This window comes from Corythoichthys intestinalis, chromosome 13 (genome assembly GCF_030265065.1).
Source record: "Corythoichthys intestinalis isolate RoL2023-P3 chromosome 13, ASM3026506v1, whole genome shotgun sequence".
In the NCBI taxonomy this organism is placed as follows: domain Eukaryota; kingdom Metazoa; phylum Chordata; class Actinopteri; order Syngnathiformes; family Syngnathidae; genus Corythoichthys; species Corythoichthys intestinalis.
Genome location: NC_080407.1, coordinates 50,268,785 through 50,294,658, shown reverse-complemented (window position 1 = coordinate 50,294,658; position 25,874 = coordinate 50,268,785). Strand labels below are relative to the sequence as shown.

The 25,874-nt window shown below is 40.4% G+C and overlaps 1 protein-coding gene across 5 annotated transcripts in view; it reads left to right on the top strand.

Moving 5' to 3' along the window:
* The window catches only part of LOC130928636 (neurexin-2-like), a 774,303-nt gene that overhangs the window by 731,194 nt on the left and 17,235 nt on the right, over positions 1-25,874 (top strand). For 4 of the 5 annotated variants that reach the window (XM_057855357.1, XM_057855358.1, XM_057855361.1 and 1 more), the window contains 2 exons: positions 8,477-8,566; positions 24,632-24,954. In XM_057855357.1, coding sequence (XP_057711340.1) covers positions 8,477-8,566; positions 24,632-24,954 — 413 coding nt within the window. The remainder of the gene's footprint in view (positions 1-8,476; positions 8,567-24,631; positions 24,955-25,874) is intronic. The other variant, XM_057855360.1, reaches the window with a different exon arrangement.

Genomic DNA, 25,874 nt, shown 5'->3' with positions numbered 1-25,874 from the left:
CCAGTCTAGTCCAACTACATCATCACCCCGCGCGCACTTCACAGCTCTGTAACAAAACAATCTGACCAGCAGCAGAATGTGACAAAATCATGCAGTCTTCATACTAGGTTTGCTTGCTAGCTAGCACAGCTATTCTCTCAGTCTTGTCCAACTATGTCATCACCCCCAGCGTCCATTGCGTGTCAAAACATGCACTAAATATTAGAGATCTTTAAATCAATGGCAATCTTCTATGTGTTCCTAATAACATATTTTAGTAAAAGAGAACAATTGTGGCTTGTTAGAGCCTACAAGTCTTTAAGTCCGAGGTTCCCTGGCTGATTTCATTTCAAGACATACCTTTTTAACCATATAAATACGAGCACACTGTATACATATTTATATATTAAGTACCCTCCATATATTTGCACTAACTCACATTTTTTAACTTAGGTATGATTTTTAGATGTTCTAATTTAATCCCTCTAATCAAGTTTCACAAGTTGAGAACGCTGGTTAAATCTAGATCAGCAAAAGTGCACTTTATACAAACTTGATGCTTTTAGCACAGCCGTGCTGAAAAATTCCTGATGAGTCACTAGAAGCATTACTCTTCTATTGGGGCCTCGCTTACAATGCTATTTTGAGTGCACGCTACATTTCTCTCACTACTGTGTTTATCTCTTCTTTTATGGTTGTTCAAAGGAAGACATTGCGTGTTACCCGTCTTGTTCACCTGGAAAGTGGGCAGTATCGCACTAATTCGATCCAAAACAAGGAGTTAAAGGTCGCTCAAACACAATCAGCACGGGCCCTATTAGCAATGTTGTCTTTCACGTGACCTCGAATCCTTTCCAAAACCATGTGCTGTATCCGATGGCCCCTATGACATGCGAAATTATGCCTGCTTTTCATCTGCCAGTATTATTATTAATCAAGATTTCAAGATGTTATTGCGTGACTGGGACGTGACATTCTCTTTCACTGTATTTTTAGCCTTTGTTTTGGCATTGACAAAAGAGCGTGGTCTCGCTCATCCATCAGAGCAGCGACAGAACGGAGACGGCTTACTTTTCCCGGTTGTTTTTAGTGATAGAACTGTAAAACTTGTCCTCAACGAAAACACTAGAAGATCAAATCAAAGCCTAGAAATTTGTAAAAAGTCTATTAGCATTGGCAGAAGTGTCATGTTGCCGGGATTGTTTTCCTTTTCGGTGGTGGTCATGTTCTACTTTTGGGATCCCTTGCTGATTGATTGAGCTTTTAGTTGTTGTTCGGCTAGATGAGTCTGGAAGGGATAGGGCGCTTCGCTCATTAACACTCCAATCTATTTTCAGGATGTTGCTTGAGAAGCAGCATTCAGGGAGCAAACACCTCCAACTAGGGGCTGCAAGGCATGAAGGGGGCGGATTAGATGAGCGTCAGATGAAGGCTCGTCTCCCTCGTCAAGACGGGAAATGTGCAGAGACAGGGAGCGAATGAAACAAGTTCCTATGACCCACATCAGATCATTTGATTCCGGAACAAAGTGGAACAAAACACTCAATGCCGACACTTTTGGAAGCACTAGCGCAACTATTTGATTTCTTCCATGCTTATCAGAGGCATTTTCGGGTCCTCGCGGAACACCCGAATCAAAATGCCCCTGTTGCCGCCATGAGTGATGACTGTTCCCGTCAATCTAAAAGAAAAATTCTAGTGAATTTGCCTTCCCTCCGGACTCCTTTGACCCGCTGACGGATCCCTCGTCGGGACGCTACTGCAGCTGCGGGCCCAGCCCCGATGCATTATGCTCTCAGGGATTCACTTTGGGATTCATCTCCTCTAGCAGACCACATTCTAAGAGTTGTACAAGCTCCCAAAGGGAACAAAGGTACACCAGTTATCCTTCCCAAGAAAGACGCTGACAAGGTCTTTTTTCCCCTGCCACTCACTGTAACCTGCACTTTAATCCAAAATATTTTGAAGATTGCTCCGAGGCGATTATTTGAAGCGACAGAAAGGAGTCTGACAGCCAACATAGCCTCCACACGTCAAGAACTGAACACATCTTGTGATAGCCTCTGCGACATGATGTGTGTCAACCTCGGGCAGCGTGTTTATCCTTGTGGTAGTGCACACATTTATCTGTGGCAAAAGGAGTGCGTATTGGATGGCCGGAAAGCAGACGTTGACCATTTTATGCACTCTCTCCTTACATTATGCCCTAGCTATCCATCAGCCAGTAAGGGGTGAAGCCAGCCCTGAGGATATACTTCCTGTGTTGAAAAAGTAGCATAAAAGCACTCAGCAGTGCAGGTTAAATAGTAAAAACAACAGGATTCTTTTAAGACTGCAGGGATACAATATGGACAGAGGAAAAACTCATGCAAGCATAATTCCAAGACTTCTCATGAAGTTGGGACAGAAGTTTAGATGTGGCTTCAGGAGTGTAATCCCAACATCTGATGAGTTCATTACGTCCAGACTGCAGGCATATCCGATTCCGATCGGATTCCTCCTCAAATCTGATTGTGTTGTCTGACTGTTGACACTATTTGTTGCAAGGGTCCAAATCAGATCTGGGTCTGTTCAGACTGTGCCACATTGTTGACACACCTGACACATCGAGTGATGTCATGGACAGTAAAATCTGTTCAGACTGAGAAACGTTTTGTCCATATCTGATTGAAATTGACAACCAGTATGTGGTTTCAGATAAGATTTGTGTGCTTTTTGACTGTTCAGACTACAAAAGAGATTTCTGAGTCGAAGGCTTAAGACTGCATTCAGACCGCATGCATATCTGATTCTAGTCGGGTTACTACTCAAATCAGAGTTTTTTGGGCTGACTTTTTACACAGTGTCCAAATCGGACCTGGGCCTTTTCAGACTGGGCCACATTATTGACATAGCTGACACTGCCTAGAGCAGTGGTGTCCAAACTATTCCCCAAAGAGGCGCAGTGGGTGCGGGTTTTTGTTCCAACCCATCATGAGGACAACCTTTCACCAATCTGGTGTCCCACAAGTGTAATCAGTTGATTGCAGTCAGGTGCTGCTTGTTTTAGCACAAACTTTATTGGTTAAACTGTCTGTGCTCGATTGGTAGGAACAAAAACCAGGACCCACAGCGGCTATTGAGGACAGGTTTGGACACCCATGGCCTAGAGGGTAGTCAAAGACAGTCGAACGCATCTGAGCTGTTCAGACTGAGAAGCATCTTGTCTATATCTGATATGAAACTACTGGTTTCAATCCGTCTTGCAAAAATCTGATTTCTGTGCTTTGGGACTGTTCGGACTACAGAAGAGGCGTCCAGTTTCAATCTGGATAGGTTAAAAATCAGATTTCTGAGTCGAAGGCTTTAGGCTGCATTCAGACTGCAGGCATGTGTGATTACAATCGGATTGCTACTCAAATCGGATTTTTAAGGCTGAATGTTCACACTACTTTTAGCAAGTGTCCAAATCGGATCCGGGCCTGTTCAGACTGGGCCACATTATTGACATACCTGATACTGCATGGAGTGATGTCAGGGACAGTCAAACCCATCTGGGCTGTTCAGACTGCGAAGCATCTTGTCCGTATCTGAAATGAAACTTCTGATTTCAATCAATCTCACAAAAATCAGATTTTAGTACTCTGGGACTTTTCAGACTATAATAGAGCCATCCGGTTTCAATTTGGATAGGTTAAAAATGATTTCTGAGTTGAATGCTTTAGGCTGCATTCAGACTGCAGGCATATCTGATTCCAATCAGATTACTACTCAAATCGGATGTTTAGGGCTGACTGTTCACACAGTGTCCAAATCGGATCTGGGCCTGTTCAGACTGTGCCGCACTATTGACATACCTTACACTGCCTAGAGTGTCACCAAGGACAGTCAAACCTATCTGAGTTGTTCAGACTGAGAAGAATCTTGTCCATATCTTGATTTGAAATTACCTCCGTATGTGGTTTCAGATCAGATTTATTTGCTTTGGGACTGTTCAGACTACAAAAGAGCCGTTCAGTTCTAATCTGATTTTGGCCGCATGTCCAAACAAGGCCTTCCAAGAGGTGTCTTCAGAATGGTAAATGTCTTGCCGTCCATACATGGAAAAAGTTTTACAAAGCATACTGCTTATATTCAAAGGTCAGAAAGAGTCTTATTTATTTTGCTCTGATGAGCTCTTACACAGTTGAAAGATTTCTCCAATTACTGGCCGTGGGTGATAGAGACAGAAGACTAGTAGGTGGCAGCGAGGGCCGGCGGGCGAGAGTGACGGAGTGCGAAAGGATAGCTTTTGGTCAAATTAAATAAGTGCTGTTTCGAGAGAGACAAAATGAAAGGTGGCGACGATCCAATTTTAGAAAGAAAATCAAACTCACGGAAGCCTCAAGAGCTTGAAAGATGAGCGCGTCATCGTTAAGAAGGCGTAGCAGGAGTGGGTGGAGTGTTTACGTTGCACAAGCGCCTCAACCTTTTTATCCATTTCGAGCCCTGAAAGTCACATTTCCTGTGCTCCGGAATCATTTGGCTTGTTTGTACGATTTGACTTCTTCAGGCGCCGAAGCCTGAAGTGCCGATGAAAGGAATCCATTTAAAATATCCAAAATCAAGAAGGCAACGAGGCCAGGCTGACAAGGAGAAAGGCTGCTTTGACAGCAAGGGAAAGAGCTGGATGGCTGCCGGCCAACCGTCTACAATGTAATCTCCGCCCTGCTTGATGGATTTCCGATGTGGGTGTCCTGCGCAAGGACACCTGGCCGCCTGCGGAGCTACATGATATACGTTTTGCTCCTTGGAGAGCGTGAGCACCCCGTGGATATACACTGATATCTTTTTGGGAGGAATTTACGAGCTGGAATCATTGTCAAGATATGGAAACTTGAAAAAAATCTGATAATTGTAAATGCCAATCCGCCATATACCTTGTCTTTTGGAGAGCTTAATGTGTTGTTTGGGCACTTTCTGGCCCCAGAGTGGGGAAAAAAGACCATTACTTTGTTGTGGGAAAGTATCTCTCTTGTCCCTTACCTTGCTTTGTGCCTCCCCAAGGTGCCAGTCAATCAGCATGCCCTTGCCCTGCCCCTCAGCATCCAAAGCCAGAATACTGGCGCGACACGGCTGTAAATCGTGCCATTGCTCCAGGCGGCCGGCATAAGGGAGAGAGGGTTCTGGGTCCCAAAATGCATATGACAGCAGGACTTGTCAGAAAACTTCCACAAACACTTGCACCTATGCTTCTAACCTTGGCACCACGATATTCATGATTCATCTGAAAACAGAACACACATCAGCATGAAAGCCTGGATGATGTTCAAATACGTATAAGGATAAGGACAACCTGAAACAAGACAAGGACACGAGAAAAATGGAACTGAGCCTTCAATAAGGCATTCTCCTCTCCTCTGGCTTTCGATTTTTATTTTTGGGCGTATGCTATTTGCCATGCCAAATAGCCACGTTCAAAGCCTCGTTAACAAGCTTACGTTATAGTATTTGTTTTACCACCGCTAGACACACGAAGCACGCTGGAGTGAACTCTCGTAGGTGGTGGGTAACGTTCATGACAGCGTTTACTTACAGTGGTATGAAAAAGAATCTGAACCTTTTGGAATTTCTCACATTTCTGCATAAAATCACCATCAAATGTGATCTGATCTTTGTCAAAATCAGACATCTGTAAAAACTGTGTCTGCTTAAACTAAAACCACCCAAACATTTATAGGTTTTCTTATTTTAATGATGATAGCATGCAAACAAAGACAGAAGGGGGAAAAATAAGTGAACCCTCTGCCTAAGGAGACTTAAAGAGGAATTAAAACCAATTTTACCAAACATTTTAAGCTCGCCAACATCCCCACCGTGAAGCATGGTGGAGGGAGCATCATGATTTGGGGCTGTTTGCTGCCTCAGGGCCTGGACAACTTGCAATCATTAATAGAAGAATGAATTCAAAAGTTAATCAGGATGTTTTGCAGGAAAACCTGAGGCCATCTGTCAGACAGTTGAAGCTAAAAAGAGGATGGATGCTGCAACAAGAAAATGATCCAAAACACAGAAGTAAATAAACTTTAGAATGGTTTCAGAAGAACAAAATACATGTTCTGGAGTGGCCAAATCAAAGTCCAGACTTGAACCCCATTGAGATGCTGTGGAATGACCTAAAGACAGCGTTTCCTGCCAGACATCCAAGGAATTAGACTGAACTACAGCAGTTTGGTAGAGAAGAATGGGCCAAGATTAGTCCTGATCGATGTGCCAGACTGATCTGCTGCTACAGGAAGCGTCTGGTTGAAGTTATTGCTGCCACAGGGGGCGCCACGACATATTAAATGTGATGGTTCACTTACTTACAGTGCCTTCCATAATTATTGGCACCCCTGAAAAAGATGTGTTTTTTAGCTTCTAATATATATATTTTTTAATTCAAATAATATGGGACCTTAATGGGAAAAAAAGAGAAAAATCAAACCTTCAATACAAGTGCATTCATTCAGTGGGGAAAAAAATCCCACATAAAGAAAAAATTATTTGACATCAAATAATGTGTGTCACAATTATTAGCACCCTTGGTGTTAATACTTTGTACAACCCCCTTTTGCCAACAAAACAAGGTCTGGGGACTGAGATGGCCATGGGAGGAGATTGATTTTGTGTCTGGTGAACCATTTCTGTGTAGATTTGGCCATATGTTTTGGGTCATTGTCTTGCTGAAAGACCCAGTGACGACCCATCTTCAGCTTTCAGGCATAGGGCAACAGATTTTGATTTAAAATGTCCTGGTATTTCAAAGCATTCATGATGCCATGCACCCTAACAAGGTTCCCAGGGCATTTGGAAGCGAAACAGCCCCGCAGTATCCCTGACCCACCCCCATACTTCACAGTGGGTATGAGGTGCTTTTTAGCACGCGCATCTTTTGTGGCACGCCAGACCCACTTAGAGTGTTTGTTGCCAAAAAGCTCAATCTTGGTCCCACACAAAATACACACGGTCCCAGGCTTCAACTGGGACCGTGTGCTTTAGTCAGATGAGAGCAAGATATATTTTTAATCATTTTTTTCTTTATGTGGGATTTTTTCCCCACTGAATGAATGCACTTGTATTGAAGGTTGGATTTTTCTCTTTTTTTTCCATTAAGGTCCCATATTATTTGAATTAAAAATATATATATTAGAAGCTAAAAGACACATCTTTTTCAGGGGTGCCATTAATTATGGAGGGCACTGTATTTTCCCTCCGTCATTGTTTGCATACTATCCTCATTATAATATGAAAACCTATAAATGGTGGTGGTTTTAGTTAAAGCAGTTTTTTCATCTGTTTGATTTTGACAAAGATCAGATCACATTTGATGGGGATTTTATGCAGAAATGTGAAAAATTCCAAACGTTTCAGATACTTTTTCACACCACTGTTCACTTTAATATTTTTTTGTTGTTCTCTGAATGCGTAGAAGGCCCCAAAGGTTCCCCACTGAATGGATCACCAGGAGGGAAAGCCATATTTTGCTGAAAAAAAAAACATTGTTCCGGTATCCCACTGTGAAGGAAAACATCTCCACGGTTCAATTTGAGAGGATTGATAAGGGATGTTTTAGTATCACATTCCCTTGTAGCGGCAAATTTTAGCATCTTTTGCAATCAAATGAATCTAAAGATTGTTGTGAAAGAAACAAAGTAACTGATATAAATCCTTGGGAAACAAACGGTCTTTGCCTGATTTAAGGGCTATTCACACATTCACAGCAAGAGTGTACAGACACAGGCTTCTTGTCGGATGGCGGCGGCGGAGAGCCCCCTGGGGAGCGGAAGGAGGTAGTGCAGAATGTTGAGACGGCCTAATTTGGATCACTGCGGCAACGCACCACTTTTCAGAGGAGGATACAATACATTCAGTGACTAAGAAGTTTCAGAGAGAACTAGAAGATTTCCTGCTTATTAAGAGGCTCTCGTGTATACAATACAAAGTTAGAAATTCGGAGGGTTATGCGATGGAATTGCCTCGCGCGACCATGCTAATTGCTGCCTGCTTCGGTAAAGCCTTCATTTCAAGTCAAACGTCAAACTAACACAATGTCTTCCTTCAAACAACCATCAAAGATGTTTTATTGCTGAATGTGAACTGTTTCATTTCCACTTTTATTCACTGAGTGCAATTATCCTGCTATCCTAATGATTGCTCGACTGTGTAAAGTGACTGCAAATGCATTTATGTGTACTAAACGCGGGACAGGTTTACAACTTTGAGTGGGCACTTCTATAAATGCAATCTGTCTAAATCATTTATAAAACTGTCTTACGCCTTCGTGAGTTAAAAGCATATAAATACACGGTAACTCGAGTGTTATTAACCAAGCAAACAAAGCAGCCCCAAAACATCCTTGTTCTGTCCTAACTAAAACCGCACATAACTTTTCTGCTAAACGTTTGCCATGTTGCCCTTCTAACCTCTAACCTTTTAACTTCCAGATTTGCTTGTCTTATTTGTAACCTCTCCTAATTTTTCTCCAAATTTCTTAAAGGGAACTTTGATAATGAGCGCCTGGCTATTGCTAGACAAAGAATCCCATACCGCCTCGGTCGGGTAGTTGACGAGTGGCTACTCGACAAAGGTAATAAAATCACTTTAACTCCACTAATGATCTACCGCTAACCACCGCTCTGGAAGAGATGCAGAACCATGTGACCTGGAGCTCCGCCCCCTCCCATACTCACATCCAATCATTGAGTCAAGTGTTCCAAAACTATGCAATCGGAATTTAAAAAGTCGCAATATGTAAGGCCCAGGTGAGCAAATCCTTAAACTTGGACTGCATCTCTTCAGAGAACTAACCCCCAAATAACCTGACATAACCCCCCTCCTTAAAAAAACTGTCATTCCTGTGTCTTTTGTTGGATGAATGTGACTTTATAGGGGAAAAAATGACATGAGAAAGTCACTAAAAGTTAAAGGGACCATCCAAAGTGATGCTCGTTTAACCCTTTGAGTGCTAAACCACAGACTTCATAATGTATTGACGGGACATACGCGGGGCGCGGGGCCGATAAATAGGGGGCCGTCAAAGCTGACCAAGTGGAATCACAGACAGAGCTTTTTTTCGATGAAAATTCTTGAGAATAAATTCTTAAATCCCCAAATTCTTAAATCCCCAAATTCCTTGTAGATATGGAAGTATAACTGTGTCGATTCTTGGTTAAAAGCAAAAAAAGATATGTAGTTAGCATTTTTTTAACATAAATATGACAAAGTGCAATGCTAGTGTTTTAGTGTATGTAGCTAGTGGCCGCCTAATGTAAACAGAGCTTTTCCGGTGAAAATTCTTGTGAATAAATGCTGAAATCCCTGAGTTCTTTATGCATATGTACATAAAACAGTCCCGATTCTTGGTTAAAAGCAAAAAAAGACATGTAATTATCATTTATTTTACATAAATATGACAAAGTACAATGTTAGTCTTTTAGTGAATGTAGCTAGCGGCCACCTTATGTAAACAGAGCTTTTCTGGTAAAGATTTTTGTGAATAAATGCTTTAATCCCCGAATTCTGTAGAGATATGGATGTAAAACAGTCTCGAATCTTGGTTAAAAGCAACAACAACAACAAAAAAAAACATGCAGTTAGCATTTATTTTACGTAAATATGTCCAATTACAATGCTAATCTGTTTGTCTATGTAGCTAGCAGCCGCCTTATGTAGAATGAGCTTTTCCAGTGAAAATTCTTGGGAATAAATGCTTAAATCCCCAAATTCTTTACAGATATGGATGTGAAACAGTGTCAATTCTTGGTTAAAAGGAAAAAAAATACCCCGCAATTAGCATTTATTTAACGTGAATATGTTGAAGTACATCGCTAGTCTGTTAGTGAATGTAGCTAGCAGCCGCCTTATGTAAACGGCTTTTCCGGTGAAAATTCTTGTAAATAAATGCTTAAATCCCCGAAGTCTTCACAGATATGGACGTAAAACAATCTCGATTCTTGTTTAAAAGCAAAAAAAAAAAAAAAAACGTGCACTTAGCATTTATTTTAGATAAATATGACAAATTCCAATGCTTGTCTTTTAGTGAATGTAGCAAGCGGCCGCCTTATATAAACAGCTTTTCCGGTGAAAATTCTTGTGAATAAATGCCTAAATCCTTGAATACTTTGTAGATATGGACGTAAAACAGTCCCGATTCTTGGTTAAAAGAAAAAAAAAAAAGTGCAGTTAGCATTTATGTTATGTAAATATGTCAACGTATAATGCTAGTCTGTTAGTGAATGTCGCTAGCGGCCGCCTGATGTAAACAGAGCTTTTCTGGTGAAAATTCTTCTGAATAAATGCTTAAATCCTTGAATTCTTTGTAGATATGGACGTAAAACAGTCCTGATTCTTGGTTAAAGGGGAAAAAATTGTGCAGTTAGCATTTATTTTATGTAAATATGTCAAAGTATAATGCTAGTCTGTTAGTGAAGGTCGCTAGCGGCCGCCTTATGTAAATAGAGCTTTTCCGGTTAAAATTCTTGTGAAAAAAATCGTTAAATCCCCGAATTCTTTATAAATATGTCTGTAAAACAGTCTCGATTCTTGGTTAAAAGATAAAAAGAAATTCAAGTTTGTGTTTACTTTCCGGAAAATTCTTGTGAATAAATGCTTAAATCCCCGAATTCTTTATAGATATGGAAGTAAAACTGTCTTGATTCTTGGTTAAAAGAAAATAAACGCGCAGTTAGCATATATTTTAACTAAATATTGCGAACTATGATGCCAATGCAGTAGCGGCTAATTTCTCCCATTGATTTTTTTCACATTTCAAAATGCATGCATGGTACGAAAAATATAATAACCTTGAATCCTCAAACAAATCACTCCTGAGACTATCCTTCCTGTTTGTATGCAGTACAGCTTTCGTACTTTTTCAACAGAAATCCGGCGTTAGATCGCTGCGTGCGTGTTTGTGAATAGCTCCTCTTGATGTGGGCGGCCCCCTACTTGAAGCCGAGGCGCAGTGCATGACCGACCCGTCAATACCATTATGAAGTCTATGGCTAAACTAAACGCCCGTCCACCACCACGTTGAAGGTGCTCCAGTCTTCCAACTCAAAACAGGAAGAAGGCCCGCATATTTATTTCACCAAAACAAAAGCGGGTCTTTGTCGCCCCTGCGACACCTCCGCTCGCGCTGTTTCCGACACGCATCCCAATCAGAAGCGGGTCGGGAGATGAAAGCGGAGCCAAACAGCGGATCAATAAGAGATGACTCGCCCACTTCCCGAATGATTAATGCGTGCCACCAAACGCGCATGCATTATTCCCTTTCATCTTTAGCGGCGAGCGTTGGGATTACGTGAGGAATAAATGAATCGTCGGCCCCTCGGCCTCACATACAAATTGGCAGAGGCGTCCGCTTATTTGCTTACTAGGTAGGGGGGACATGTCCGAAACTGAATCTAACCACCTAACACGCTAACCGCTGAGGGCTGCTCCAATAACAAGTGATAAGCCCTCAGTTTCTAACCCTATTATAAATTCGTCTTAAAAACATCGGACTGGCTGCGGCAAGAAAAAGCTAACAAAGTTCTAACAATGATTCTAAAGATGAACACCTTCAATTACTCAGAGGGTTAAAAAAAGGAAGCGGCTGCAAATTCCAAACAAGCGTCCCTTTAACATTTATTGTTTTCACCACTGAGAAAATGGAGCATGTTTTTGTGTATCGATGTTTGCCGTGGTAAAGAGCTTGGATCATTCCCAAATGGTCCAGGCTTTGCTACCACTTAGCTTTCTTGTCATTATATCAGTTCCTTGACCTTTGACCTGGGTGCGCGACCTTTGTGAAGTTGGCCCCTCATCAGATGGAAATTTATGTAAAAATGATGTCAATCGTTTGTGCTGTAAAAAGTTTCATTTGTGCTCCTATCGTTTTTGAGATATTTATAATTCTTTTATAGGTCAATTTTGATAGAAACAGTCTTAAAATGGTGTGTCGTTTGCGCTTCGTTTGTGCTGCACTGGTTTTATAGATATTCTGCTTTTAATTTGCATTGATGACTTTACGCAGCCCCCCATCTATGGCGTTATGGAACCGCATTAGTGTTGGTTTGTGCTGCAACGGTTTTTTTCAGATACATGTAGTTCCTGTGTTAACTTGAATTAAGCGATTTCGACTTTACAACGCCAAAGTCTCATCCGCCATTTTGTCTCCAGTCTTTTTCTTTTTTCTTTTTCAACTTATTGTACCTCACACATAAACTTCAGAACTTAGTGACATGACAAGGGAAACTGGGCCGATTCGTAGGGGGCCTATTTTCAAAAACTTGAAATTCAAATATTTTCAAAACCAAAGCTATTACCGACCTAAAACCAAAACCAAAACCTTAGCCATATATGAGTCTCCATGAGCAGCAGCATCACAAAATTCAAAGTTGTTCCCATATCAAATCCCGGTTATTTTTTATATCAGTATAACACAACTTAAAATGCCTATAAAAGTCTTAGATTTTACACTCGATGCACAAAAATAACCAAATGCAGGGATAAACACCTATATTTTCAGGATCAATAGCAATATTTAACATATGTTTTTGACCAAAATAGCAACTTTATTATTATTTTTTTTAATTTACTGCAAGTTTTCAACAGCTAATAAATCACTCAATTTAACATCAGAAACGTAATACTTGAGGAAAACATGTAGAATCAATTATAAGTAATATGTAAATAGATTATTAATAAATTCTATATACAATCACAACTTATTATAGAATATAATAGCTTTTATTATCATTATACACTATATACTGTTAGCGAATGAGGCTAGCGGCCGCCTGGCGTAACACGAGCTTTTCTGGCGAAGATTCTTGTGAATAAATGTTTAAATCCCTGAATTCTTTAGATATGGACGTAAAACAGTCTCGATTCTTGGTTAAAAGCAAAAAAAAAAAAAAAAAAGTGCATGTAGCATTTATTTCGCGTAAATTTGCCAACTATGAGGTTAGTCAGTTACGAACTTTAGCCGCCTCCATGTATAAACAAAGAACAAAATTCCTGCTAATAAATGCTTCAATCACTGAATTCTTTGTAGATATGGATGTAAAACTGTCTCGATTCTTCGTCAAAAGAGCAAAAAACCGGTCAGTCACGCATCTATTTTATGTATATATGTCGAAGAATGACGCCAATGCCGTAGCGTTTCCCATTCAACCATTGATTTTTTTCAAAAGGTTTAAAAATGCATGCATGGTACGAAAACTATAATAATTACCTTAAATCCTTGAACAAATCCCTCCTGAGACAATCCTTCCTGTTTGTATGCGGCACAGCTTTCGTAGTTCTTCAAAAATCCAAGTTTTAATCCAGCATAGACATGAGCGTGTGCCGTCTTCGCCTGAATATACGAAATGAAGCTCGCCCCCCTTTGATAGGGCGTGGCGCAAAGAATGACCAAGTGCCACGTCAATAGGTAATGAAGTCTATGCCAGAGCGCAGCTTTATCCATGTAAGACATATGAGTCTGCACCTCAGCCATACAAGGCGACATTCCAGCCAGACCCAACGCTGCCACCAGAGGGCAGTGTATCCGCCATCATTATTTATGTCAGGGAATGCGCGGGCAGGCAGGTTGTAGTGAAACAATAATGCAAGGCAGGTGGCAAAGAACTCAAAAAATGGTTTTAATTATAACTAACAAAAGCACAAAGTACAAAAAAAAGGACTAGGGATCAAAAGGCAAGGTTCAAACAAAACTTGCTTTCAAAGCAGGGCGAGTAACACATGGAACTAGGGGGGAATGCAGGCATGAACGTGGACCGGTACATTGACAATGACGCAACAAGGACTGAAAAGAAACTGGGTGCATGCAGACAAGGGGTAACGAGACAATGAGGAACAGCTGGGTAATACAGGAGGACTCACTATGTGCAGGCACGACAGGTGAAATCAATGGGCAATCACAGAGACAAGTCACACGAGGAGAAAACAAACACACAACCTAACAATTTAAAATACAATACCTTTGGACTTTTTGGATAGTTATTTTGAGACTTAGCGGTTCTTAACCACAGCCATCTCCCCAGTGCCTTTGCCTGACATGCAGCCCCATTTCATCAAGGACTGAGGGAATTTTGTTTTCTTCAGGCAATCATCTTTGTAAATCTCACTGGAACAGCACCAAACAAAAGTTCCAGCATCATCACATTGTCAAGAGTCAAGAATCTGCATTGGAATAGTCACCAAGAATACTCATCAAGTCCATGCCTCAGAGACTAAAAGCTGTCATAAAAGCCAGAGGTGGTGATGTGCTTTGTTTATTTCTTTGTTTGTTTCTCATGATTGCATAATTTTTTCCTTAGAATGGAGTGATTCCATATATATTTCCCTGCACTTGCTCTATAAAAGTAGCATTTACTGACCACCACAATATTTTTCATTCATTTCTTTTAGTGTTTCTGAATGCTAAAGAGTTGCACTTTTGACCTAATTCATTATTTTTGTCAAGTTTGTTCTACATGATAAAATGTCTGAGTGAGTGCTCGTCTGAGACTGGTGATTCCATACTTTTTGCTAGGGGTTATAAAACTGTTGCTGCACAAACAAAGCGCAAACGATTGATACCATTTATAGCCGGTTTAGATCAAAATTGGGGGCCGGTCGACCTCAGACATATAAAAGGATTGAGCAATATCTCAAAAATGAAAGCAGCACAAACAGTTGACATTATTTGTATATAAAACTGCGTCTGATAACGGGTGCTTAGGAATTATCGATACATTATAGAGAAAGAACATCCACAATCCCGGAGCGACCTGAGTAGCACATCTTCCCAATCTCATCCCTGTCAGGCCTGATCCAGATCGCAGTTAGCGTCTCCTTCCTATTTCCTGCCAGCTGACTAAATCCAAAGCGGCAGCCATCGCGGGGAAGTAATGAAGGAAACGAATCGAGAGTCTGCAAAGTTCTGTCGGAAACTTTCAGCCCTCGCTCTCCTTTGTATCTCTCCCCTGCGCTGTGATAGATCATCATCATCCTCATCTGCCCTCTTCTTTTACTCTTCATTTCCTCTCAGACAATCACGAGTGTACCCCTTGCTATGATTTCCCTTGTGTGGAAAATTACAATAATAGCAAATAATTGGCATTCTTTTAGGAATAGCCTGTAAATCAAAGCGAGTGTGCTAAGCAGCAGGATGACAAAAGTGCTTTGAGAAATGCCGTGCCATCATTGCAGAATTAGGAATGGGGTAAAAAAAATGAAATCAAACAAACATGTGGAAAGCAGTCTGCCAAAGAGGTCTTAAGCATCTATTTTTATACCTCAGCCAAGGAAACAGCATGGGAGGACAGCGCATGAAGTGTGTGTGCATCTTAAAAGGCCAATTTTTAGTTTGACTATTAAAAAGTGAGATAATTTCCCGGATGACACAAAATGACATCTGTCATAAACATTTATTAATGCTCATGGCGGTGTCATGTCATAATTATGATGGTCTTATGACAGCTTTAAGGCACCACTGTCAAACAAAGTGTTACGAAATACCATAGCTAGCAATTAGTGAAACAACTGGAACAGTAACTGAAGACATAATTAGCACAGGACATGAATTTTGTTTTTTAAATCTGTAGCACTGCAATGCATGCTAGGAGGCATGTCGGACCACAACAGTGTTGACAGCATTTAGCAGCAGAGGTTGACTGTCTCCCCCAAGGGAGTAGTGATGGCCAAATGAAGCTTCTTGAAGCAATGGTGGCAGGGCCGGCCCAGGCCATTTGGGGGCCCTAAGCAAAATAATGCAAAGGGGCCCATATTTTTGGCCCACCATTTCGTCATGGTGTACTATGAAACCCATACATGCAATCCAACCCATACGTCCATATTTTGTATATTAATCAGATTTTGTTGCACTGCATACTTCAAATTTCTCACCCCAAATGATTGTCTGTACTTGCAGTAGATAGCGCCAAACATTTTTCTAAAAGAGGAAAGAAAGAAGTTAAGGAAGAACTTTTATTTTTTTTTAAGCTTGTAATCAAGTGTCAAAACTCACAAAAGTCAAATAAAGCAAACTGTAGTAAACAAAATAGAATATAAGTTAAACAATTGCCAGATTTGGGGCCCCCTAGTGGTCAGGGGCCCTAAGCAGCTGCATAGTCTGCGTATAGGCTGGGCCAGCCCTGAATGGTGGTTCATTTGGTCTTATAACAGTGTTATGATGCCGCTGTCAAATAGTGTTCCCGTTTTATATCTTATGGTTAAAGAATCCCAAAATACAGTGAGGACGGTTGCAGCTGATAGTCCTGTGCGGCTTATCAGTGAACAAATGCAGTTTTCGTGTGAAATTTTTGGGTGGCGGCCTTATAGAAAATTACGATACATTTTCTTGTCCTGAGGCCATTTTTATTTTTTTAAAAGACAAAATAATGCTTTGTTTTAAGTACCACCCTTAATTTTAGTAGTCGATTAATCGATGAATTAGTTACTTTGAATAATCGATCATAATTGTAGCACCACCTCTGGCTTTTATGACAGCTAGCAGTCTCTGAGGCATGGACATCATCACCTTGTCCAATGCAGATTCTTGACTCTTGACACCTTGTCCAATGCAGAATCTTGACTGTTGACAAGGTGATGATGCTGGAACTTTTAATTTGGTGCTGTTCCAGTGAGATTTACAAAGATAACTGCCTGAAGAAGACATCAAAATTCCCTCAGCCCTTGATGATATGGGGCTGTATGTCAGACAAAGTCTACATTGAAATTTTAGACAGCTTTCTTATCCCTTCAATTGAAAATATGTTAATCATTTTCCAACATGACAATGCATGATGCCACAGAGCTAAAACTGTTAAAGCTTTCCTTGGAGAAAGACTCATCCAGTCAATACCATGGCCTGCAAATCTCGCAAAATCAAGCCCAGATCTCAACCCTATTGACAACCTGTGGTTGAAATAGGAAAAAAATGGTCCACAGCAAGGCTCCGACCTGCAAGGATAATCTGGCAACTGCAATCAAAGAGAGTTGGCACCAAATTGCCACCATCTCCCCAGTGCCTTTGCCTGACATGCAGCCCCATATCATCAAGGACTGAGGGAATTAGTCATCTTTGTAAATCTCACTGGAACAGCACCAAACAAAAGTTCCAGCATCATCACCTTCTCAAGAGTCAAGAATCTGCATTGGAATAGTCACCAAGAATACTCATCAAGTCCATGCCTCAGAGACTGCAAGCTGTCATAAAAGCCAAAGGTGGTGCTACTAAATCCTCGAGATGTGTTTTGATTGTTATTTCTTTGTTTGTTTCTCATGATTCCATATTTTTTTCCTCACAATGGAGTGATTCCATATATATTTCCCTGCACTTGCTCTATAAATGTAACATTTACTGACCATCACAATGTTTTATTCATTTCTTTTAGTGTTTCTAAATGCTAAAGAGTTGCACTTTTGAACTAATTCATTATTTTTCAAGCATTTTATCTGAGTTTGTGCTACATGATAAAATTTCTGAGTGAGTGCTCGTCCGAGACTGGTGATTCCATAATTTTTCTAGGGGTTGTAGGTGCGCATCGAGGAGTTTTTTTGCATTGGGTCATCACATCAAGCAACACCCTTTGTTCCCTTCAGGGACCGAGCGCCACTTTACCGGTCTCTCTATCCGCTCGTCTCCATTGTCAGAGACGATTTATCCATAGTGCCTGCCAACAAACCCCCCCCCCCCCCAAAAAAGACTCCTAATTACTAAAGAGAGTGTCGTGCTTTGCGACTAACTTGGGAACACTTGGTAATAGGTTTTGTCAGAACTCCACCCTCTCTTTATTTTGTTCTGTTTTCCTCTGAGGAGGAAGTTCTCGTTTGTTGATATGGATTCCTTCAGGCTGTGGTGTTGCTAGTAAACAAAAAGCCATTAAGTACAGGCCCGACTTTCTGACCGCTAAGAGTGAAAGTTTCCTTGCAGTTATATGGTAAGAAAAGAGAAAGCGACGGGCAATGCACCCGCAGGATGGAGTCCATTTAGAGCAGTCCACAGTCTCTTTCTTCGTCATATTATCCCACTTGCCAGATTGTGGAGGGCTAAAAGTATCAAACTGGCCACACCATCCTGAGGAAAAGATAGAAAACCCTGTCTTCGGCGGTCTAATTGTCAAATATATCAGAGACTGAGCTTCTGTCTCTCTTTTCTGTACCTGATCATAAAAACCTTGGCAAAACTGTGAAAATCTCTAATCTGGTTCAGCACGATGTAATCCGACTATTTCCCCAAGGTTAAAGTGCCTGTGACAGCATAGAAAAAGCTTAAATAGCAATGTTATTTGAATTAGAATCATATTTTGAGACATTTCCATTATATACAACAATTTGGCAAATGACTAGTCTTTTAACCTGCCGTTTAGCCCCGCTTATCATTATAGTGCTCTAGCGTCCCCAGCTGGATGATGACATCGGCAGGGTCACGATTTCATCTGATTTTGAATTCAGCCCATTGAGACCAAACCTACGCCCTTGATTGTCACACTCCTAATATACACAATAGATGTACAGATTAGGGTTGTTCTAATCATCTTTTTTTGCTCCCGATCCAATCCCGATCGTTTTAGTTTGAGTATCTGCCGATCCCGATATTTCCCCATCCTTTTTTTTTGTTCCCGATTCAATTCCAATCATTCCCGATAATTTTTCCCGATCATATACATTTTGGCAATGCATTAAGAAAAAAATGAATAAAACTCGAGCGAATATATACATTCAACATACAGTACATAAGTACTGTATTTGTTTATTTTGACAATAAATCCTCAAGATGGCATTTACATTATTAACATTCTTTCTGTGAGAGGGATCCACGGATAGAAAGACTTGTAATTCGTAAAGGATACATGTGACTTTGTATATTGTGACTAAATATTGCCATCTAGTGTATTTGTTGAGCTTTCAGTAAATGATACTGCAGCCATTTAAGTGTTCTGCCCAAATGCATGATGGGAAGTGTAACCATGACTGTGCGTAGTGCTACCGATTGATATATCTTCTCTGCGTTGGGAAATAACATAGGGTGTTAAGAAAAAGTTCAATTACTAACTTACTTCCCCACATTGCTTCCCACAATATTTCCAAACGTAGGGAGAGGGATTGTGAGGCTTTTGCCAATTAAAAAAAGGCGCCAAAGGCTGCCAAAATTCACTCTACTCATTTTACGCTGCCCTCTATACAGGTAAAACGGCGCCATTACAAATTGAACGCGACAATGCGTGAGTGGGTCTTGCTGCGCATGGATTAATTGCGTTAAATATTTTAACGTGATGCATTTTTAAAAATATTAATCACTGTTATCGGGATAAATTTGATAACTCTACCTTAAGCCTAAACTAAGACATATTATGTCTGTAACGTTAAATACAATTAGAAAACGATTTAATTAAAAAATACATATATTTAAAAAAAGCATGTCCGATATTTTTTTGCCGATTCCGATACTTTGAAAATGACGTGATCGGACCCGATCGATCGGCATCTCTAGTATAGATCTTAATTAATGCTAATTTGGGTTGCACTTGCAATCATAACATGCAAAGGGACTGAGGAGTAATTTTGGTAAATGTTAACTTGCAATCATAACCTATCATTCAAAGCCGAAAATCATTTTTGCTCTTAGCTTTGATTGATGATTGTCTTTTATTTATATTATGAAGAAACCTTTCTAATAAGACTGGTTCGTTAAAGCTTTGTGTACAGCTCTAGATGTCTCCTATAATATGATCCTTGGCTGCCTGCTGCCCTCGCCTGGCAGAAGTATCCATCAAACTGCTCAAATGGAGCCTTGTTAGCATGCTCTGCACACCTACACAAGGGTAAAAGTGGAGATAAACATTGCAAAGGCCAAATATTACACACAAAAATGTCATTGCGCTCGCATTTCTCTTCACTACGCTGTTTCCAGGGCTACTTCGTTCACCGAGCAAACCCCAAATTGAATCATGATGCTCTCATTTCACTTTTGACTTGACCCATAAAAGGATCACTTCATCAGAGCCTTCTATCAAAACAAACTGTTATCCGAGTTAGTCAAGTCTTTGAATCACAAAGTGCTTTCCATGATGCGGCAATAAGTAGGTCAACCCACAGAGACTGGGTCTAAATTTGAGAAAAACACGCTTGATCGCACCCACGACTGCATCTTAATCAAAAAGTCATCATCAAGATTTGTGAGTTCAGAATGTGGCAGAACGAGTAAAGCAAAACATGCTTTACTTAAATAGTAGTCATAGCGGAAGCAGATTTCCGTTAGGGCTGTGCGATATTGTATGACTGACGAGCAGACTCGTCTGACATGGATAAAGGACAGCTGTGCTCTGGTTTGGCCCACATAAGGCTGTAAGTTGTTTCAGCTAATGTATGCATGTGTAATTATCGTATTGGCTCGAGTATAAGACGGCCCTGACTATAAGACGACCGCCTCTTTTTCAAGACTCAAGTTTGAAAAAATACTTTTTGAGCACCAAATTAATTTTTATACAGAAAATAATTACAGTACATCCGAAACAAATGATTATAACAATATATTTGAGAGAAAAAGCATGTTATTTTGCCTCATTCAAATCTTAATATCTGAACATTTAAATATGTAAACAAAAGTGCAATCACATTCGTAAATGAATGGCTTCTGGTTTTTGAAATGTAAATAAACCAATATATTGTGATAAAACAACAAAATTGCAATAACTGCATTAACCATCAAAGTGAAGTCTAACTGTAACTGTAGTCTTGAAACAAATCTGAATAAGGAAAAACATTAAATAAAATAATGCAAACTGGTTAAACTTGAGTAGCTGAGATCTGTCAAGACAGAACATCGCTTCACTGATAGTTGGCGCCATCTAGCGTCGTGAATGGGGAGAGTAGCTGAGATCTGTCATGACAGAACATCGCTTCAATGATATCCGTGAATGGGTATAATGTCTAGACTGCGAATATGAGACGACCCCCTATTTTTCAGTCTTATTTCAATGCAAAAAACACTGTTTTATATTCGGGCCAATACGGTAGGTTTAAAGCTAGTTTGACATGTGAGCGATTTGCAATGAGAATTGTAAATACGCTAGCATTCCTAGCATTTAAGATAGCGGACTTTTGTTAGGCAAATTCAGCTAATTTAGTCAATTTACATATTGATCAGACTAGATGGACGTTTGAACACCAATTGTTTTGTGTCAAGTGTTTTATTGTTACAATGCGTGTCGTTTTGAACATTCGTGTACATATGCTTTACAAATTGACAAAGGTGAAAGAAGTTAAAAGTTTCAAAAAGCACAACTGCCCTGTAAAGATGAACAACTTCCCATTTATTGAGGACAGAACACGTTATATCAATGAAGTAAAAATTAAGATGCTGTGAGATACAATAAGGTCGACTCCGCCTCTCGGAACTCCGGGTATATTGCAATCCGGCTCGAAGGACCATTAAAATGTCAAGTTCAACTACCTTTATTCATATAATACAGTTTAATCCAGGCAAGGGATGTAACATATATAGGGATCCAGGAGGCCATGTCTCTGCACACTTGCTGCTTTTATGAAGCAAAATAAAAGTTTACTTGTTCAAAACAACCGAGCAAAAAAACTTTTGCATGTTCTGCGATGGCGATGTTCAAGCAATATAACATGCAGGCCTAATTTCCGTCTTGGGAAATATTGCGCGTCCGACATTTCCATATTTGATGTCATGTGTTTGATAACAGACGAGTGGATTCCTCCCTGTTGCCGGGGAGGGTCAATAGCAAAGCGGTGTGCCTGCTGCGCTCATTTGTGGAGCAGTGTTGTCACAGTATTGCGAAAAGCAATATTGCATCTGGGTTGCGACAATTAATTAGTCTTTATTAAGCGCAAATGTGCGCTGCACGGGGTGCACAGTACTCGCTCCCATCCGTCCCAAAGCTTCTCTCATTTCAGTCTCCATCATCTATAAATATTAGAGCCTCCCATCGGTATTGAACGTTTCGCTCTTCTCTTACATGGATTGATTTCACGGGAAAGCTCATTGGCTCGTCTACAATTACCCTGTTTCTTAACCCTTCTTGATTCCTAATAGAGTCCTGCAGGTCCTAGTTACATGTTAGGAAATCAGGCTCTTTCCTTCTTCGTTCATCCATCCCGATTAGCAGTAATGAGCAACCCCTGCTGAATTAAACATTCCACACAACAGGCTTGCCCATATTTTTCTGTGGCAGAGGTGCTTTATCATTGTGCAGCTCTCGTAGACTGGAGGTCAATAACACCAAGCCAGAGTTGTTGTAATTTATTCCATTTGCGGGCCGATGAGATCCATTCCCATGCGTAGTTTCAAGCGTCAAGGTCAGCCCCTATGCAAAGACCATGATAGCGAGGCCTTAAAGTGTTATTAGGTCCAGTTTAACAGAACCTGTGCTGTTCCAAACAGTTCAATTGGGAGTCCTTTTACAACAATAAATTCAGATCTGGTTGAATCTGGTCATCCTCCCTTTCCGGAAATTAGCATTTTGTCTTGATATTCCTAAAATGTTTTGGCACAATCCACAGAAAATCTCACATGAAGCGATTATACCGTAGTAGTACCGTATTATCTGCACTATAAGGCGCATTTTCAGTTAATGGCCTATTTTAAAACTGTTTTCGTATACAGGTAGTCCCTGGGTTACGACGCACTCAAGTGATCTTGACTTTACGACGTCCGAGTCGCGTCCACCATTTTGTCTTTTTTTTTTTGTCGCTAACTACCTAATTTTACCCCACAGTATCATTTTTTGACCTTACTTTCTTAATATGACATTTTCTGTCCTCACTAAACGTGAAGTTGTTCAAGTTGCCATACAGGAAACAGGGCAATTGTGCTTTCTGAAGCATTTTACTTCACTTTTTGACAATTTGTAATGCTGTAAAACACATATGTAGGGACACTTGTGTTCAAAATGACATGCATTTTATCTATTAAACACTTCATACAAAACAACTGGTGTTCAAACGTCCATCTATTCTGATCAAGATGTAAATTTAGTCATAGACTTCATAATGATTTTGACGGGACACGGAGCCAATTAATAATCGCAAAGCTGACTGAATGGAAACACAAAGAGCTTTTTACGTTAAAAATTCTTGTGAATAAATGCCTCAATCCCTGAATTCTTTAAAGATATGGACGTAAAACAGTCTTGACTCTTGGTAAAAAGCAAAAAAAAAAAAAAAAACAGGCAGTTAGCATTTATTTTACGTAAATATGGCAAATGTGCTGCTAGTCTTTAAGTCATTTTAAGTTGAAATTCTTGTGAATAAATGTTTAAATCTCTATAGCTATGGATGTAAAACAGTCTCGGTTCTTGGCGTAAAGCAAAAAAATAAAAAAATAGCAGTTAGCAGTTATTTCACGGAAATATGTCGAATTTGCTGCTAGTCTTGTCATTACGAAGTGCTTTTTACGTTGAAATTCTTGTGAATAAATGCTTAAATGCCTGAATTCTTTATAGATATGGATGTAAAACGGTCTTGATTCTTGGTTAAAAGCAACAACAAAAAAACGGACAGTCAGCATTTATTTTATGTCAATATGTCGAATGTAATGATAGTCTGTAAGCCAATGTGCCGGCCTCCTTAGTACAACAAAGAGCTTTTTGCGTTGAAATTCTTGTAAATAAATGCTTAAATCCCTGAATTCTTTATGAATATGGACGTAAAACCGTCTCGATTCTTGGTTAAATGCAAAAAATAAAAATAAAAGACGGACAGTTAGCATTTATTTTACGTAATTATGTTGAATGTCCTGCTAGTCTTTACGTCACTGTGACTGTGGCGCAGCCTTGTCACCAAAAAGAGCTTTTTACGTTGAAATTCTTGTGAATAAATGTTTAAATCCCTGAATTCTTTATAGATATGGATGTGTAACAGTCTCGAATCTTTGTTAAAAGCAAATAAAAACGGGCAGTTAGCAGTTATTTTACGTAAATGTTGCGAAGTATAACGCAAATGCTGTAGCGGCTAATTCCTCCCATCCCCGTGAATATAACTATGAAGTCTATGATTTAGTAGATTAAATTAGCCTAATTTGCCTAGCAAAAGTCTGCTAGCTTAAATGCTACAAATTGCTTACAATTCTCATAGCAAATCACTCATACATACACAAACATATATTAGCTGAAACAACTTACAGCTTTGTGGGCCAAAGCAAAGTCAGACGAGTCCGCGAGTCATACAAGGCGACAGTCCAGTTAGACTGAACGCCGCCACCAGAGGGCAGTGTATCATTAAGCAAAATACAATAGTTTCGGCTTTTTGGGGATAGTTATTTTGAGATTTAGGGGTACTTAAAGGGTTCATTTCGATTTATGCGGAAATTTGGTCGCTAGCGTAGGAACGGAAGTATTTCGTAACCCGGGGACTACCTGTATAACATTATGAAGCACAGTAGTAGTCGTTGTAATGGTTGCGTTATGCATCCACTAGATGGAGCTAAAGGGCACAACGTATTATAAGGTGGATCAGCTTTTGAGACAAATGAAAGCTTTTAGGTGCGCCTTATAGCGAGGAAAATACGGTTGGAACAGTGTGTTTCTTGCTGGAATGAGTTCTAATTTGTTTTGTACCAATCTGTATGTTTCTCACTTGTTTTGTGCTCTTCTTTCTTCCTCTTCATGTCCATTCTTCCACTTTCGCTTCCTGCGTTCCTCTCGCATCCTCTCAGGTCGCCAGTTGACCATCTTTAACAGCCAAGCGTTCATCAAAATCGGCGGCGGAGAGAAAGGTCGCCACTTCCAGGGCCAGATCTCAGGCCTGTATTACAACGGCCTGCAGGTGCTCAAACTGGCCGCCGAGGGCGACCCCAACGTGCAGGCGCAGGGAAGCCTGCGCTTGGTGGGCGACGTGCCCTCGGTGATCGCCACTGACACCACTTCCACCACGCCGCTGGCTGACATGTCCACCACCATTATGGAGACCACCACCACTATGGCCACTACCACCACACGCAAACAGCGTTCACCTACAATCAGGGACAGTGTCACACAGGTGGGTCACGGTGCAAGTGTCGAGAACTCTTTTTCACTGCCCACATTAAAATATCACCTGGTTTCTCTGTTCTGGCATTTTTTATTGTGGGCATTGTCATTTCACTTGTCCCAGATATCCTCGTTCAACTAGCAGAGTAGGACAAATTCACATTCCGCTGACACAGCATAAGCTTGCTAAAGGAAAGGGCGTCTTATTTAGTAGCAAACCCAGATTTCAATTCCTCCACGAGCTCTGAGCTGCCTTTCGCTGATAGCTTTGATCACAGGTGAATAATAAGCTTTGACGCTTTGAATAAAAATGAGCGAAATGTGACCTGGATATGCTATCAAACTCTTGTACGACTAAGATCCCGGTCTAATTGACGGTGTCACTTGAGTTTTCTGAGGCCAACTTGTCTCATTTAAGCCTTGCAAGGACTGCATTGGGGCTTTTTGTTACGTAAAAGTACCTGAACCTTTTGGAATTTCTCATATTTCTGCATAAAATCTCCATCGATTGTGATCTGATCTTTGTCAAAATCACACAGATGAAACAAACTGTCTGTTTTAACTAAAACCATCCAAACATTAATAGGTTTTTATATTTTAATGAGGATAGGATGTAAACAATGACAGAAGGGGGAAAATACATGGTGTAAAAATAAGATAATAAAATAAAAAAATACGTGCTGTAGCTGCAGATCAGTTTGGCACATCGATCAGAACTAATCTTGGCCCATTTTTCATTACAAAACTTCTGTAGTTCAGTCAGATTCCTGGAATGTCTGACATTAATTGCTGTCTTTAGGTCATGCCATAACATCTCAATGCAGCCAAGCGTTCATCAAAGTCTGGACTTTAACTTGGCCACTCCAGAACGTGTATTTTGTTCTTCTGAAGTTGATTTACTTCTGTGTTTTGGATCATTGTCTTGTTGCA